The sequence below is a fragment of the Microtus pennsylvanicus genome, chromosome 7 (assembly GCF_037038515.1).
Source record: "Microtus pennsylvanicus isolate mMicPen1 chromosome 7, mMicPen1.hap1, whole genome shotgun sequence".
NCBI classification, from domain to species: Eukaryota; Metazoa; Chordata; class Mammalia; order Rodentia; family Cricetidae; genus Microtus; species Microtus pennsylvanicus.
The window spans coordinates 43139524-43151991 of NC_134585.1; the positions used below are offsets into that span (position 1 = coordinate 43139524).

The window sequence follows — 12468 nt, forward strand, 5'->3', positions numbered from 1 at the left end:
ACATTTATCTCCAGTGGTCTAAATGTGGAGCCACAAAATAAGGCTAATAATTGATACAAAAGTTATGGGGGTTTTGTTTTAAGGTAGCAGGTAATGATCCGAGTCCTTACAAGAAAAGAAAGAAGAGTGAAACTCCCAAAAACAAACCTCAGGATAGCCAAGAGATGGAAAGGGTAAATGAACAAGCATAGACCCGAGGGCCCAGCCAGGGAAGACCTCTGTGCCCTGACTGAACTTTAACAACGTTGGTTTCTCCATGGCTCTGCTCAGCTTGGGAGAAATAAGCTGTGGTAGGCGTCTATGCATACTGGTTGAGGTCAGCAGCTCACCCACCCCAGGACCGAGCACCCAACTCAAACATGCTTTCGAGATAATGGTGTAAATTCCCAACTGTAAACCACAGTGATGCTTAGGATATCCTTCTTGTCCTGCGTAATTCACATTACTCTTAGAAAAACCAATTAGAATGATGAATTGCTGTTAGTTTAAACAGTTTTGGTGCTAATCTCTCCTAATGAAAGTAAGAAAGCCATCTGGCATATATTAACCTTGATGGTAGTGTGGGAAATTATGACACTATAAAGTCCATCTATTTTCCTGCTTAGAACTGTATTTCACATTACAAGTTATCATCATTTATTATTGTTTTTTATTGATATTCATTGTGTTCTAGAAACCTTTAAGGTCGGCCTGGGATTGTTTTCCAAGTTAAAAAAATTAAAGAATAAGAAATATGGCATTTATTTTCATTTCTAAATGAAACATTAAAGGCATTTGTGTTTTGAAAACAAGTAAGAATTGATGAGCTTTTGCTTCCTGGAGTTGCACAGGTTTTGGTGAAGCAAAAGCGCAGTAATGGGCTTTAGCAGGCAGGCAGGTTAACTGCCTAGATCCCAGAGCTGGGCTTTAGAGGCAATTCAGACAGTAATAAAAAAAAAAAAAGATTGAGAAATGATTGCAATTTGAGCTTTTTATAAGTGACTCTGTCAAATTCACTAGACATTAAATTTTATTGATTCTGTAGGTATTTCACTGTCTTGGTGAGCTGAACCCATGGTTCATAGTCCTCGATATTTTAGTGTGGTCTTTCTTAGGTACACTCTGTGCACTCTTTGACATGGATCACACGAAATCTGCAGAGGACCCATGGAGTTCAGAAGGCTCTTTTCCTTTGTTCTCTACATCATAGCATGAATAAACCTGGCCCAACATACTGACTTAGTCTGGTCTTTTGAAAGGAACAAAGCAACATAACTTTGATCTTTCACATAGCTCAACAACAGCAAACATAATTGCACTATCTGCTTGGACTCAAAGAATACCTTAGTTACATAGCTCGTTGATTCATTTAAGTGAATAAAATGTTGACCAACTGGCCAACAGGCTATTCTCTCTTAACAGATTGCATTCTATCTAACGTTACGAAATCACAGACATCTATTCCTCATTCTGTGGAAAAGGTACAGGGGTAGAGCATATCTTTCAGAGCTTTGATTTTATAATGATCAATAATTTATTAAGTTAGAGGGATCACTCACTTGTCAATCCTCGAAAGTGCTGGAAGCCAGGCTCTCCACCTATGTTTCTGACTCAGCACCAAGTTGCAAAGGCGCGAACAGAGCACAGATCCTGCCCTAATGAGCCTCAGAAAATTATTTTTTTGGACTTATGTACTCATATAATAGTTTATGATAATGGATGACAAACAAGACATGAAAATATCATTCATCGCGAAGTATGCAAATGATGGCCAGATACCTATGCAATAGATTTTAATGGTGCTTGAATTTGGCACTATGTACTTAACTTGGCTGTCTTCATCTTGAATGTCTGTCTTCTTTAGTGGCTGTCTGGCCTGACAAAACCATCTCATTGCCCTTTGGGCCGCCATAGGAACTTTCCACCCTTATTACAAATTTCAGGTGGCTGAGAGAAAGACTGCTGAGAATGATGGTTTTTACTTATGCAGTGGGGTTTATTTTAAAGTTTAATGCGGCCATCAAAGGTTAATGAGTCCCATGCTTATAAATTAGACAGCCTAAAACCTCACTCAGCATCTCTAGACTGACTCAAAGTTGAGAAGTAAAGTAGCAGAGAGAGGAAGAAATATGCACACGCGTACCTAAAACAGGTGTGTATAGAAAAACATGGAAACGTAGATGTTCCAAGATAAACTTACGATACACGTGCCTAAACTTCGGTCATTGAAATTCCCCATAGAAATTTTTCCTTTCTACTTATAAAATTAGAAATCTGTTTATAAGCTCATGAAGATAATGCTAGGAAAATGAAAAGAGTCAATCATTCTGATGGGAATGGTCCACACATGCACAGGCATGTGTTCACACAGACAGACAGCCAATGGGGTTGGTAGAGTCTTGAAGGAAAAATGACTATGTTCTTTAACACAAATATAGAGGAGATTTTCCCTAAGACTTAGTATGTGAGCCATTTCTGCACACTCAAAGAGAGTCTTTTAGTATTTCTTCAGATCATTTCTCTCTGAGTTACTATTGCTGTGCTGTGAAGAGACACCATGGCCAAGGTTACTTAGAAAATAATATAGTTGGGGGTTTGCTTTGCTTGCTCTTTCAAAGAGTTAGTTCATAATCATCAGGGTGGGGAACGAGGCAGAAGGCAGGCGGGCATCTTGCTGGGACAGTAGCTGAGAGCTTACCTGTTATCCACAAGCACAAGGCAGAGAGAGAGGGAAACCCAGCCTGGAATGAACTTTGGGTACCTCAAAGCCCACTCCCAGTGACTTACCTCCTCCTAATCCTTCCCAGACAGGCCAACCCTCCTAATCCTTCCCAAACAGTTCCACCACCACCCCTACTAGGGACCAAACATTCAAATATACAAGCCCACAGAAGCCATCCTCATTCAAACCACCACGGCACCTCATGAATAAAGCTGAAATAACTTGTGATCCTATTTAGAATTGGAAGAGCTGAGCTTGTTCTCCCTATGGGTGCAAAGAACCTCGATCCAGCTCTGTCTGCTGATGTTTCATAAAAGATGCAGTCACTCTCCCACAGCTATGTCACCTGGTCTCTATAATAAGTATAAAAATAATCATTTAAGAACAGTAGACAGAGGAGTCCTATTATAACAAATAATATTAAAGCAGTTAAAAAGAATATTTTATTTGATAAAGGGGATTAAATCTTGAAAGAATGGGACCATTCTATACATAACTTGGGTCTGGCTTTGGTTTGGTTGGATGGTTGGTTGGTTGGTTGGTTGGTTGGTTGGTTGGTTGGTTGGTATTTTACACTTCCGGGGACCAAAGCCTGAGTTTCATGACTGATAGGCAAGTGCTAGACCACTGAGCTACAACCCAGCCCTTCAGTCTAGAACTTGATGCATTTCATGCTAATCTGAAACAACAAAAGGGCGATTAATTTATATTCTTTGATTAAAAAGTGATCTAAACCTCTTACAGAAAAATTGGCAAAGACACAAAACTGTAGAAACCTAAACTTTCCGTCTGTTCCCACAACACGTTGAGGTGGTCATTGGAGTATTATGGATGGCCCACACTCCAAACTCCAGGAAACCTCTGAAAAATCTGGAAAACTCACTCAGGCTGACAGTGAATTCAACTAACGGCAAAGTCTGACACAAACCCACACAGGTCTGGTCTGTCTTCTGGTCCTATCAGAACATCACACTCCTCTACAGAAGAATTCATTTGTTTTTGTGCTGTTAGAAATGCTTCTGCAGACACTGGCGGGATCTCACCACACCACTCTTAACAGATGCAGTTCCCTGTGCTAAAGACAAAAAAAATCTGAAAATCCAGAATTTTCAAATAAACTTGGTCACAAATTTCCAAAATTAAAAAATGATCTATTTGGGTTGATAAAATAAAAAAAATTCACACATTTTAAAAATGCATTGCTAGCTGTTTACAAATTTAGCCTCTGCCATATAACATTTGTGACCTCTATTTTCCATGCCATCCAATGGTGTTCGAGACAGTAATTTAGTAATTGTGAAGCTTTCCATATTATGGGTTTTACAGGATGTATTCAGCTAATATCCTGTAGTGGGAACACCTGATAAAGAAATAAAATTACCTTACGAATTCCTTCCCAAATGTAAATAAATATGCTAGTTTTTCAATCATACCCATTTAATTATTATTATCTTGGCAATCCAAGGAAGGGGATGGGAAAAGACCTTCACTTTGATGCTTAAGCCATATTTTTTCAGGTAAACTCACAGGTGAGATTTTTTTTTCTTATAGTGAACTAAACAGATAAACTAAGTATATTCTAAAGCATTTTTTTTTTTTTACTTTGCCAGTTGCTGGATGAAGCTTTGGTGCAAGCGAATGTTTGCCCACTGGTATTATACCAACCCAAAGCCTGTATTCGCATGTTTGAGTAGTACACAATTCTCAATAATACTACTGCTGGCTGGTATCATAGAACACCAAAAATGTTCTGTGGATCACCAACAGATTCAATTACCTTTGTTACATATCCTGTGCCATGGCATTTTAGCTTGCCACACCTACTCTTTGAACCTGGTATTTAGAGAACGGAGAGATGTCTCAGAGCACTTTCTGCTCTCCAGAAAACCCAGGTTTGATTCTCAGCCCCAAAGTGGTGACTTAACAACTATCTGTAACTCCAGTTTTAATGTGCTCTTCTGGCCTCTGCAGACAACAGGCACACATGTGGTACCCAGACATATATGTAAGCAAACACCCATACAGATAATTTTTCATTTTAGTTATTTATAGGTTTGCATATCAAGTTTCTCGATTAGTTAAGGCCCATGATTAATTTTCAATAATAAAAATATTTGAATTGCAAAAATGATTTGTTTCCTAGAATAAACTTTATGATAGAAACTGTTTCTTCCAGGGTCTTCAAGGAATCCCTGGCCTCTCAGGAGCTCCTGGCCCAACTGGACCTCCTGTAAGTATTTGATAAGACTATTTTCCTCACAGGTCATACCTGTAGGAATGCTACAAGGTACATTAGTATTCCTGGGGCCTCTCATGCTCTCTGTAGATCAGCCATTGTTTTGCAGCCTCCATCAGCACCTCCAATTTTCCTCTAAGATCAGTTAAGCCCACTTAGTGACCTGGAGACCTCCTGTCAAAAGTTTGCCCCAGCCAAAGAGCATCCTCCCACTCCCCTGGAAATAAAAGCTGGATACACAGGTGCATCATCTCCTTACTTTCAATTTTTGGTGCTAACCTTGGACAAGAGATTCAGATGCAACACAAGCTGAGACTTTTCCAAAGAAAAATAACAGGCTAAAGATTATCAGCTTTAATTTGTTTTATTCCTATATGTGAATTTTTTTAAAAAAAAAAAAAACCTGTTTTGCTGCCCCCTGGAACACAACAATATGGCCTCTGGGTTATCTTGTTTTCTGGAACAGAATATGTTATCTTTTCCAACCTGCCAAACCAAGTCTCTTATTTGGAGTTTATTTCTAAGCAATTCTAAAGTTCAATTGCCGGGTAAAAGACTGGATACACAATCACACTTGAGTTTCAGACCAACAAATAATGTTTGTATAAGTTGGTCCCAAATAATGCATTTTCCTGACTGAATTAACTTCCCTCAGTTGATGTCTTGACTTCTCTGTTTCTTTCTCCTCTTAAAGCTTCTATGCCAGGAAATTATTTTTATGCCTCAAGAGTGTGATCATTCCTTACTGTTTTGAATCATGGGTTTGCCATAATTAAAAGTTTATCATTTATGCTTGCACATATGATATGCAAAGTATGTCAAGCAAACTTGCACAGTAAAACTTAAAATTATGGAAGAGAACTGCAAAAGAAACCACAAGAATTACTGCTCATTCTAGTCTCAAAGGAGAATTAAACTTATTTTTTTGTTTTCCTTTTTACAATGCAGATCACATAACTCAATGTGCACATTGTTAATTCTGCCCAGTCTTAGAGTATTTAAAATGTTGATCGCTACCAAAATTATGCCTCATTTAGAAAGACATAATGTTATGTAAATTGCCATTTAAACAGCAAGACTAAATTCTTAAGTGTATCAAAAGGTTCCAATTAAGGTCATTAAACGTGTTTGGCCAAGGTGAAAAAACCCACAGACAGAAATTTTACCCTTCCAAAGAGTTATCAGGAGAATACAGGTGCAGTATCAGCTTGAAGAAATATAAACTTGTAGAACTGGTTTAATTAAGATTAAATGACCTTCAACATGGGTAAGTTTTAGCAACCAACTTCCAACATCTTTTGATCATTGACTTGTTGGTTCTATGACAAACTCAGCTGTCCATTTCACAGGGCTTAACAGGAAGAACTGGACACCCCGGTCCCACTGGAGCCAAAGGTGACAAGGTACAGAGGAAAATGGGGCTTGGGTTATGGGTAAGGTGGAACCATTTGCTCAGAGATCCATGCAATCAAGAAGAGCCTACAAGAGCAAATGGTGTCAGGAAGTGGCCACTCGTGAAGTGTGCGTGCAAAGATGCTGGTGTAAAAGTGGGTGTGAGCACAGACGTGTGCCCAGGGGAAAGTAAGATGAGAGAGAACACTGGGGTGAGATTTAGAAAATCCAGAGTAAATTGGGAGCATGGAGACTTTGGGGGAGAATTGAAGTGGGGAGGGGAGAGGCAGGGAGGGGAGCGGAGAAAAATGTAGAGCTCAATAAAAATCAACAACAACAAAAGAGAAAATCCAGAAACTGGAGTCCAAGACTAGGCCATGAGTCTATGTGGAAGGGTGACTGGTCCAAGTCTCCTAAAGAGATCTAGGTCAGCTGGATTGATGACAGCATATAAGAGAGTTTCAGCTGTGCCTGAGTCTTAATCTCTTGGGCTTTTATAACAAAATAATATAAATTGTTTCTAAACAGCGCCTCTCACAGTCTCAGAAGCTGGAAAGTCCCCAGTCAAAGCACTGGTAGCTTTGGCAGCCGCTGGGGCCCATCTTCTTGTTCACAAAGGGCATGTACTAAATGAGTTCTTTTGTAGTTCAACTGTAACTCAGCTCTCTTGGGCTTCTTTATAAGGGCACTGATCCCATTCATGAAAGTTCTTCCCTGTGACCGAACTGTCTCCCAAAGAGTCCATCTAATTCATCACCCTGTGAATTGGATCCATGCTGTAAGTTTGGGGGAGGAGTGCCCAAAGCTTCTGAACAAGCTCTCTGGCTCCAGATGCAGTACCGGCTATAAAGACAATGATCAGTAACCTAAGGTCTTGTGATATAATCTGGAAATGCTGGCCCTAGAAGGCGATAGTGGGAAGTCACTGAAAACGTGCTTCTTGGGGAAAAGAATGTATTGGTTACTCTAGCTGCTATTTCAAAATATCTGAGACAACGTCAAAAGCAGGAAGGGTTTGTTCATAGCATTCATCACGGCAGCGAGGTCATGGTAGGAGGAGATCCTGGGGTCACCCTGCACCTGCAGGCGGAAGCAGAGGAAGGAGAATGCTGGTGCGGGACTCTTGTTCGGTTGGGACTCCAGTCCGTGTGATAATGGTGTCCACATCCACTGGGGGTCTTCCCCTGCTCTGCTAGACATTTCTGGAAATGTCCTCACAGACACACCCGGAGGTGCGTTTCCATGGTGATTCTAACTCTCATCAGCTGGGCAGTGAAGATGAACCACCACATCTCACAGCTGGCCGTGCGTGCTGTGTTAGGGCGGGAAGACCAACAGCGAAGAGCACCAGGCTGTCCGGGTGTAGGACAGTGACAGCCCAGGCATAGACTCACAAACGGTGAAATAACTAAAACTATTCAGGTTAAGGAACTAAGTGCCAAGGGGCCACATAAGCTAGCTAAGTGTCTCCTGCACACTTGCCAGGATGCCAGCTCCCTATAGGAGCAATGGAGCATGGTGGTGTCGAGGAGCAAAGTATCCCCCAGGACACTTACATGAAACAACCTACTTGTTCTGAAGAGCCACAGCACATTCTTCTCCTGCTAATATCTCACGAATCTTTCTCTGCTCCACCAGCCTTTTTTTTTCCCTCTCTATTTTCTATGAAAATTCTTCTGTCCTAGATTGGCCTTTGAAGTTAATGGGAATTCCACACTGAAGTGAGCTTGAGGGCACCAATGAGAATCTGACTTCTAATTGTGCCAGGAAGGAAGAAAAGGCGTATTCTCAATAGGCACACGCTGTTGACTCATGAGCACTATGATGTAATGCTCAAAGGACATTGCCGGCAGTGAGCAGGACGGAGGATGTCCTGGGGAGACAGTGGCCATCGATACAGTGTGCTTACTCAGTGCACACATTCTCAGGCGGTGCATTGCGTGAGAACCATCACAGCTTCTTTAAATTGATAAATATATGATTGGTGATGCTTTGTTATGAGAAAAAGGTGACTGTTGAAATAAAATCGTCTGCCAAATTCTGGAAGAGGACTAGCATCCCTCAAATTTCCTGGACTTCATGTGTTAGTCCCTCTGGGTACTCTGTCAATTAACCATGTGTTATCTCTGTCCCTGACAACCACAACATAGAAAAGTTTATAAAGGTACCATTCTACAAACAATGCACAGTTATAGGAACAACTGACGAAGAGCCCAAAGGGGCTCCAACAATTGCTGGCTGTGAGCTGTAAGGAGTCTGTGCTTTGTAAGAGTCGTTTTCCAAGTCTCAGTTCAAATCACAGACTAGTCATTGTTTTATAGTAAGCGATTATTGCAGTGCCCCTTCGTTTTCAATTTGTGTCTCCTATAAGCAGAAACCTAAGGCTATTTAAATGGTATCAACAAACAAAATTAACAGGCCATTTCTCTTAAGTGGTGTCATACCAAAGTCACTTCCACTCGGTAAGACATGACTCACCTGGTTGGAGAGTTTGATATTAGCCAACAGGTATGACACGGGTGTGATTTGATACTTTGGCTAAATTTGCTAGAATGCTCTCTCTGGCTCCACAAAGCTGAAGTTGGTGGAGGTGAAGCCAAGAGTGAAGGCTGGTGAAGGCACAGTCTCAGAGCCTGCAATCTGTGCATGAACTCTCCCCTTCTTCCCCATGTATACAGAAGAGGAGAGAATCCCCCACTGTATTCAAAGCCCATAGCAGGTCACCTAGCTTGTCTTCCCCCAGTGAAGCTAAGGGCCCTTCCCTAGAGTTCACACAGGTTGGAGAGAGGCATTCACGTTCCTGAAGTAGGGAAAATGTATTTTACTGGGCCAAGGAGCAAGGTAAGCAGAACAAGACTGCAAGGCAGAGGCAATCTTATAGGCCATGGTGATTTTAGAAGACAGTTCTTCAAACAACCTGGATCACAAATCTCGAGTGGAAATGTCCAAGCCATTCATTTGGTCCTGTATATCTCCTGCAGGGCAGCGAGGGGCCACCTGGGAAACCTGGACCTCCTGGACCCCCTGTGAGTTGTTTAAGATTTACACTTTAATTCTGTGCACTTAAGACTCATAAGGCAGATGGCTTAGATGCTTGAAAGCTATGTCTTCTGAGTTCCCCGTGTGTGTGTGTGTGTGTGTGTGTGTGTGTGTGTGTGTGTGTGTGTGTGTTGTGTGTGGAGTCAGAATGCATGGCTGTACGCTGGCCTGCCTCTAGACTTCCTACAAAGGATGGAGAATCATTTGACTACCCTCTACCATCTCAGAAAATAAAAGGCCTTTAAAAGGACGTCCTTTCTTTACCATGCAATTCGGACTTGCAAAGATGCTGTGTGTGTTCACCTGTGAGTGATGTCTGAGACGTGAGGAAATTCTCCTTCTACGGCATGCAGTGAGAAAAATTCACGAGAGCCCTGGACATTTGTCCCCATGGTCTCCACAGACTTGCATTCATTCTTCCAGGGAAGCTGTGGCGAGAGGCCACTCTGTGGCAAGTCTGCCCTCATGTGGGGCCTTGGTCGAATTGCAGCAAGCCTGAGGTCCACAGACATTATTTCCCCGCATTGCAAATTTAGGAGAGAGAGGTAGTGTCTTGCGGTAGCCTTCTGAAACCTAAAGCGGCTGTTAGGAGCCTGTGTACAGTTGCATGCTTTGCACACAAGCTAGCTGCTCGACTCTCTCTTTTTTTGAGCATGTTCTTCATCTGATTCTTTCTTCATAAAGGAGCAAGACAGAAAATTCCTGGTGTTCTGTTTTAAAATATGCTCCTCTTCTCAATGGAAAAAAATTATATCAAGAGACCTGTGTTTTTATCAGGCTTAATAAATCTTCCTCTTGTTTCTGGATTCTTCAAAAATATTCATTTCTGAGACAGATTGTACATCTTCTCTGGGAAACTTTCTTAGAGGTCTCCTAAGTCTTTTACGTCTTCTCCGGGCATAGCATACTAAAATATAGCCCCCGCTCAGTTATTCCCCAATGAACGAGAGCAGAAGAAGAAACAGGCAGAGCTTTTTCTTCCCTCCCTGCTGTTTTGCAGATGCGTGAGAACCGTGCTCGCTGGGCACACCACCATTATCCCCAAGCGGCTATGAAATGATGGCTTCTTCGTTTTTGCTTCTGAGATATTAAAAAAATACCAAAAAATGAAAATAACCACTTGAATATTTAATCTAAGACTTTGATGTCCTTTCTAGGTGCTTCCAAACTGAATGTTTCATGTGCATTTTCCCCATGCTAACATGGATGGAAATTTTCAAACTGTACTATGGGTTCTCTCTCTCTCTCTTTTTTTTTTCTCCATATTCCCCAGGTATTAGGTATGTTTTCTGTAGAAGTGCCGACACAGGATTGTGAGTGAAGCTGTCCTCCAGTTCACCTCAGATTTCTGTTTGGTTTGAAGATACTGTAGGAAAGCCTCACTTTGCAGTACCAAATCGTTCCCTGTTCACATCTTCATCAGTCTTACTACACGCTGCCTGCAGGTCAGCAGGCTGTAAACACGCAAATTGGCGACTCAGAAACTGAATTTTAATGAGCAAATAATATTTTCCCTCTGAATACATTAGTGCCTCATCTGCAGACTTGAACACTACTCAAACCCAAACAGGAAACATCCAGGTGCTCCAGGCGTGGCTCAGGCTCCTTTTTCCCGCTTTCCCGTTTTGAGACATTGAGACACGATGATAGCTTGTTTGTTATATCAAATCCACTTTAAGTATAGAATAGAAAAACTTAAGTAGAAAAATAAGAATCAGAAGAATGCCATTTGGTAAAATGACTGAGGTTCAAACGCTCACTTCCGCATCTCCTTTCTTCCCTAAGGGTGTCCCGCTCAATGAAGGAAACGGCATGAGCAGTTTGTACAAAATCCAGGTATCTCCATGCCTAGTTACCTGCGGTCATTTTCCCCTTGTCGGGTTCTGTATTTTCTTCTTATCTCTTTTTTCTTCCTTTGAAGGGAGGAATGAATGTTCCCAGTTACCCAGGACCCCCGGGACCCCCTGTAAGTACAGATGAATATCTTGAAGTTGCTTTAGCTAGACCACAGTAACGATTGATTGGGGGGGGGGATCTCTCAAGCTCACTGAAAACTGAACGCCACAAATGTAACCAAATTTTACAGACAGAGTAAATAATAAGTGAAATCAATTTAAATAAAAGAAAAATTTCACAAAACTTTTCTAATGGAAAATATTTAGCATAGTGCCACTTTTTCATTGCAAAACTCAGTTCTAATCAACGTCTAATCATGCTCACAGAAATAGCAACATATTGCTTCTTTAGAGTTTTTTATTGTGAGTGGTGTGTATGTAAGTATATGCATGGGATATACACACAATGCCTATAGAAGCCAGAAGAGGATGCTAGATTTCCTGGAGCTAGAACCACCCGTCATGGGTGCCGAGCCCTGAACTTAGGTACTCTGGAAGAGAATTATGCACTCTTAACCATTGAGCTGCAATTCCTCTCGTCCCCAAGTCACATTTCTTAATTTTATTCTTCAAATCCAAACTTCAGCAAAATATATACCATCCTTACATTTGTTAATGGGCATTTTGAAGAAAAAAAAAATGCCTCAGATTCTGTAACTGTGTTTTCATAACAATTAAGACATCTTTGTATGCTTTTCTTCTAGGGCCCAAAAGGTGATCCCGGCCCAGTGGTATGTATGCGCTTACCTCTGTGCGGTAGTCTTGGTTAACACTGCAAAGGGTAACCAAGCAAAGGCGGCCTGCTGTCTTAGCTGTGTCTCAGTTAAGGTGTCAGAGACAAGCAAGCAGGTGGAGATATGCCAGCTAACGCGTCCTTTGTTTTCAGGATGCATTAGTGCGGATGCTGTCCCTGCCCTTGAGGGACTCTTTCCATCAGCAGGTTTAAAAATCATCCTCTGATATAGGAAGGCACATATAAGGCTCTTGACAAATGGAACCTTCTCTCTAATGGCCTTCTTTTGGTGATTGATTCAGTTTTAAGTAGCACGTAGAAGAAAAATACTTAAGGGAGAGAAATTCCTTAATATGTCTGACATCTCGCCAGCAAGAAAAGGGGAAAGGACTGTTTATTTACTTTGCATGTCTCGGGCAATTATTCTGCAGGGAGTGCAGACTGTCATAAACCTGCTTATTGAGTGGAATAT

General features: G+C 41.4%; 1 protein-coding gene across 2 annotated transcripts in view; it reads left to right on the plus strand.

The window, feature by feature from the left end:
• The window catches only part of Col19a1 (collagen type XIX alpha 1 chain), a 310539-nt gene that overhangs the window by 264122 nt on the left and 33949 nt on the right, over nt 1-12468 (plus strand). For both annotated transcript variants that reach the window (XM_075980561.1, XM_075980562.1), the window contains 6 exons: nt 4878-4931; nt 6287-6340; nt 9311-9355; nt 11154-11204; nt 11290-11334; nt 11968-11994. In XM_075980561.1, coding sequence (XP_075836676.1) covers nt 4878-4931; nt 6287-6340; nt 9311-9355; nt 11154-11204; nt 11290-11334; nt 11968-11994 — 276 coding nt within the window. The remainder of the gene's footprint in view (nt 1-4877; nt 4932-6286; nt 6341-9310; nt 9356-11153; nt 11205-11289; nt 11335-11967; nt 11995-12468) is intronic.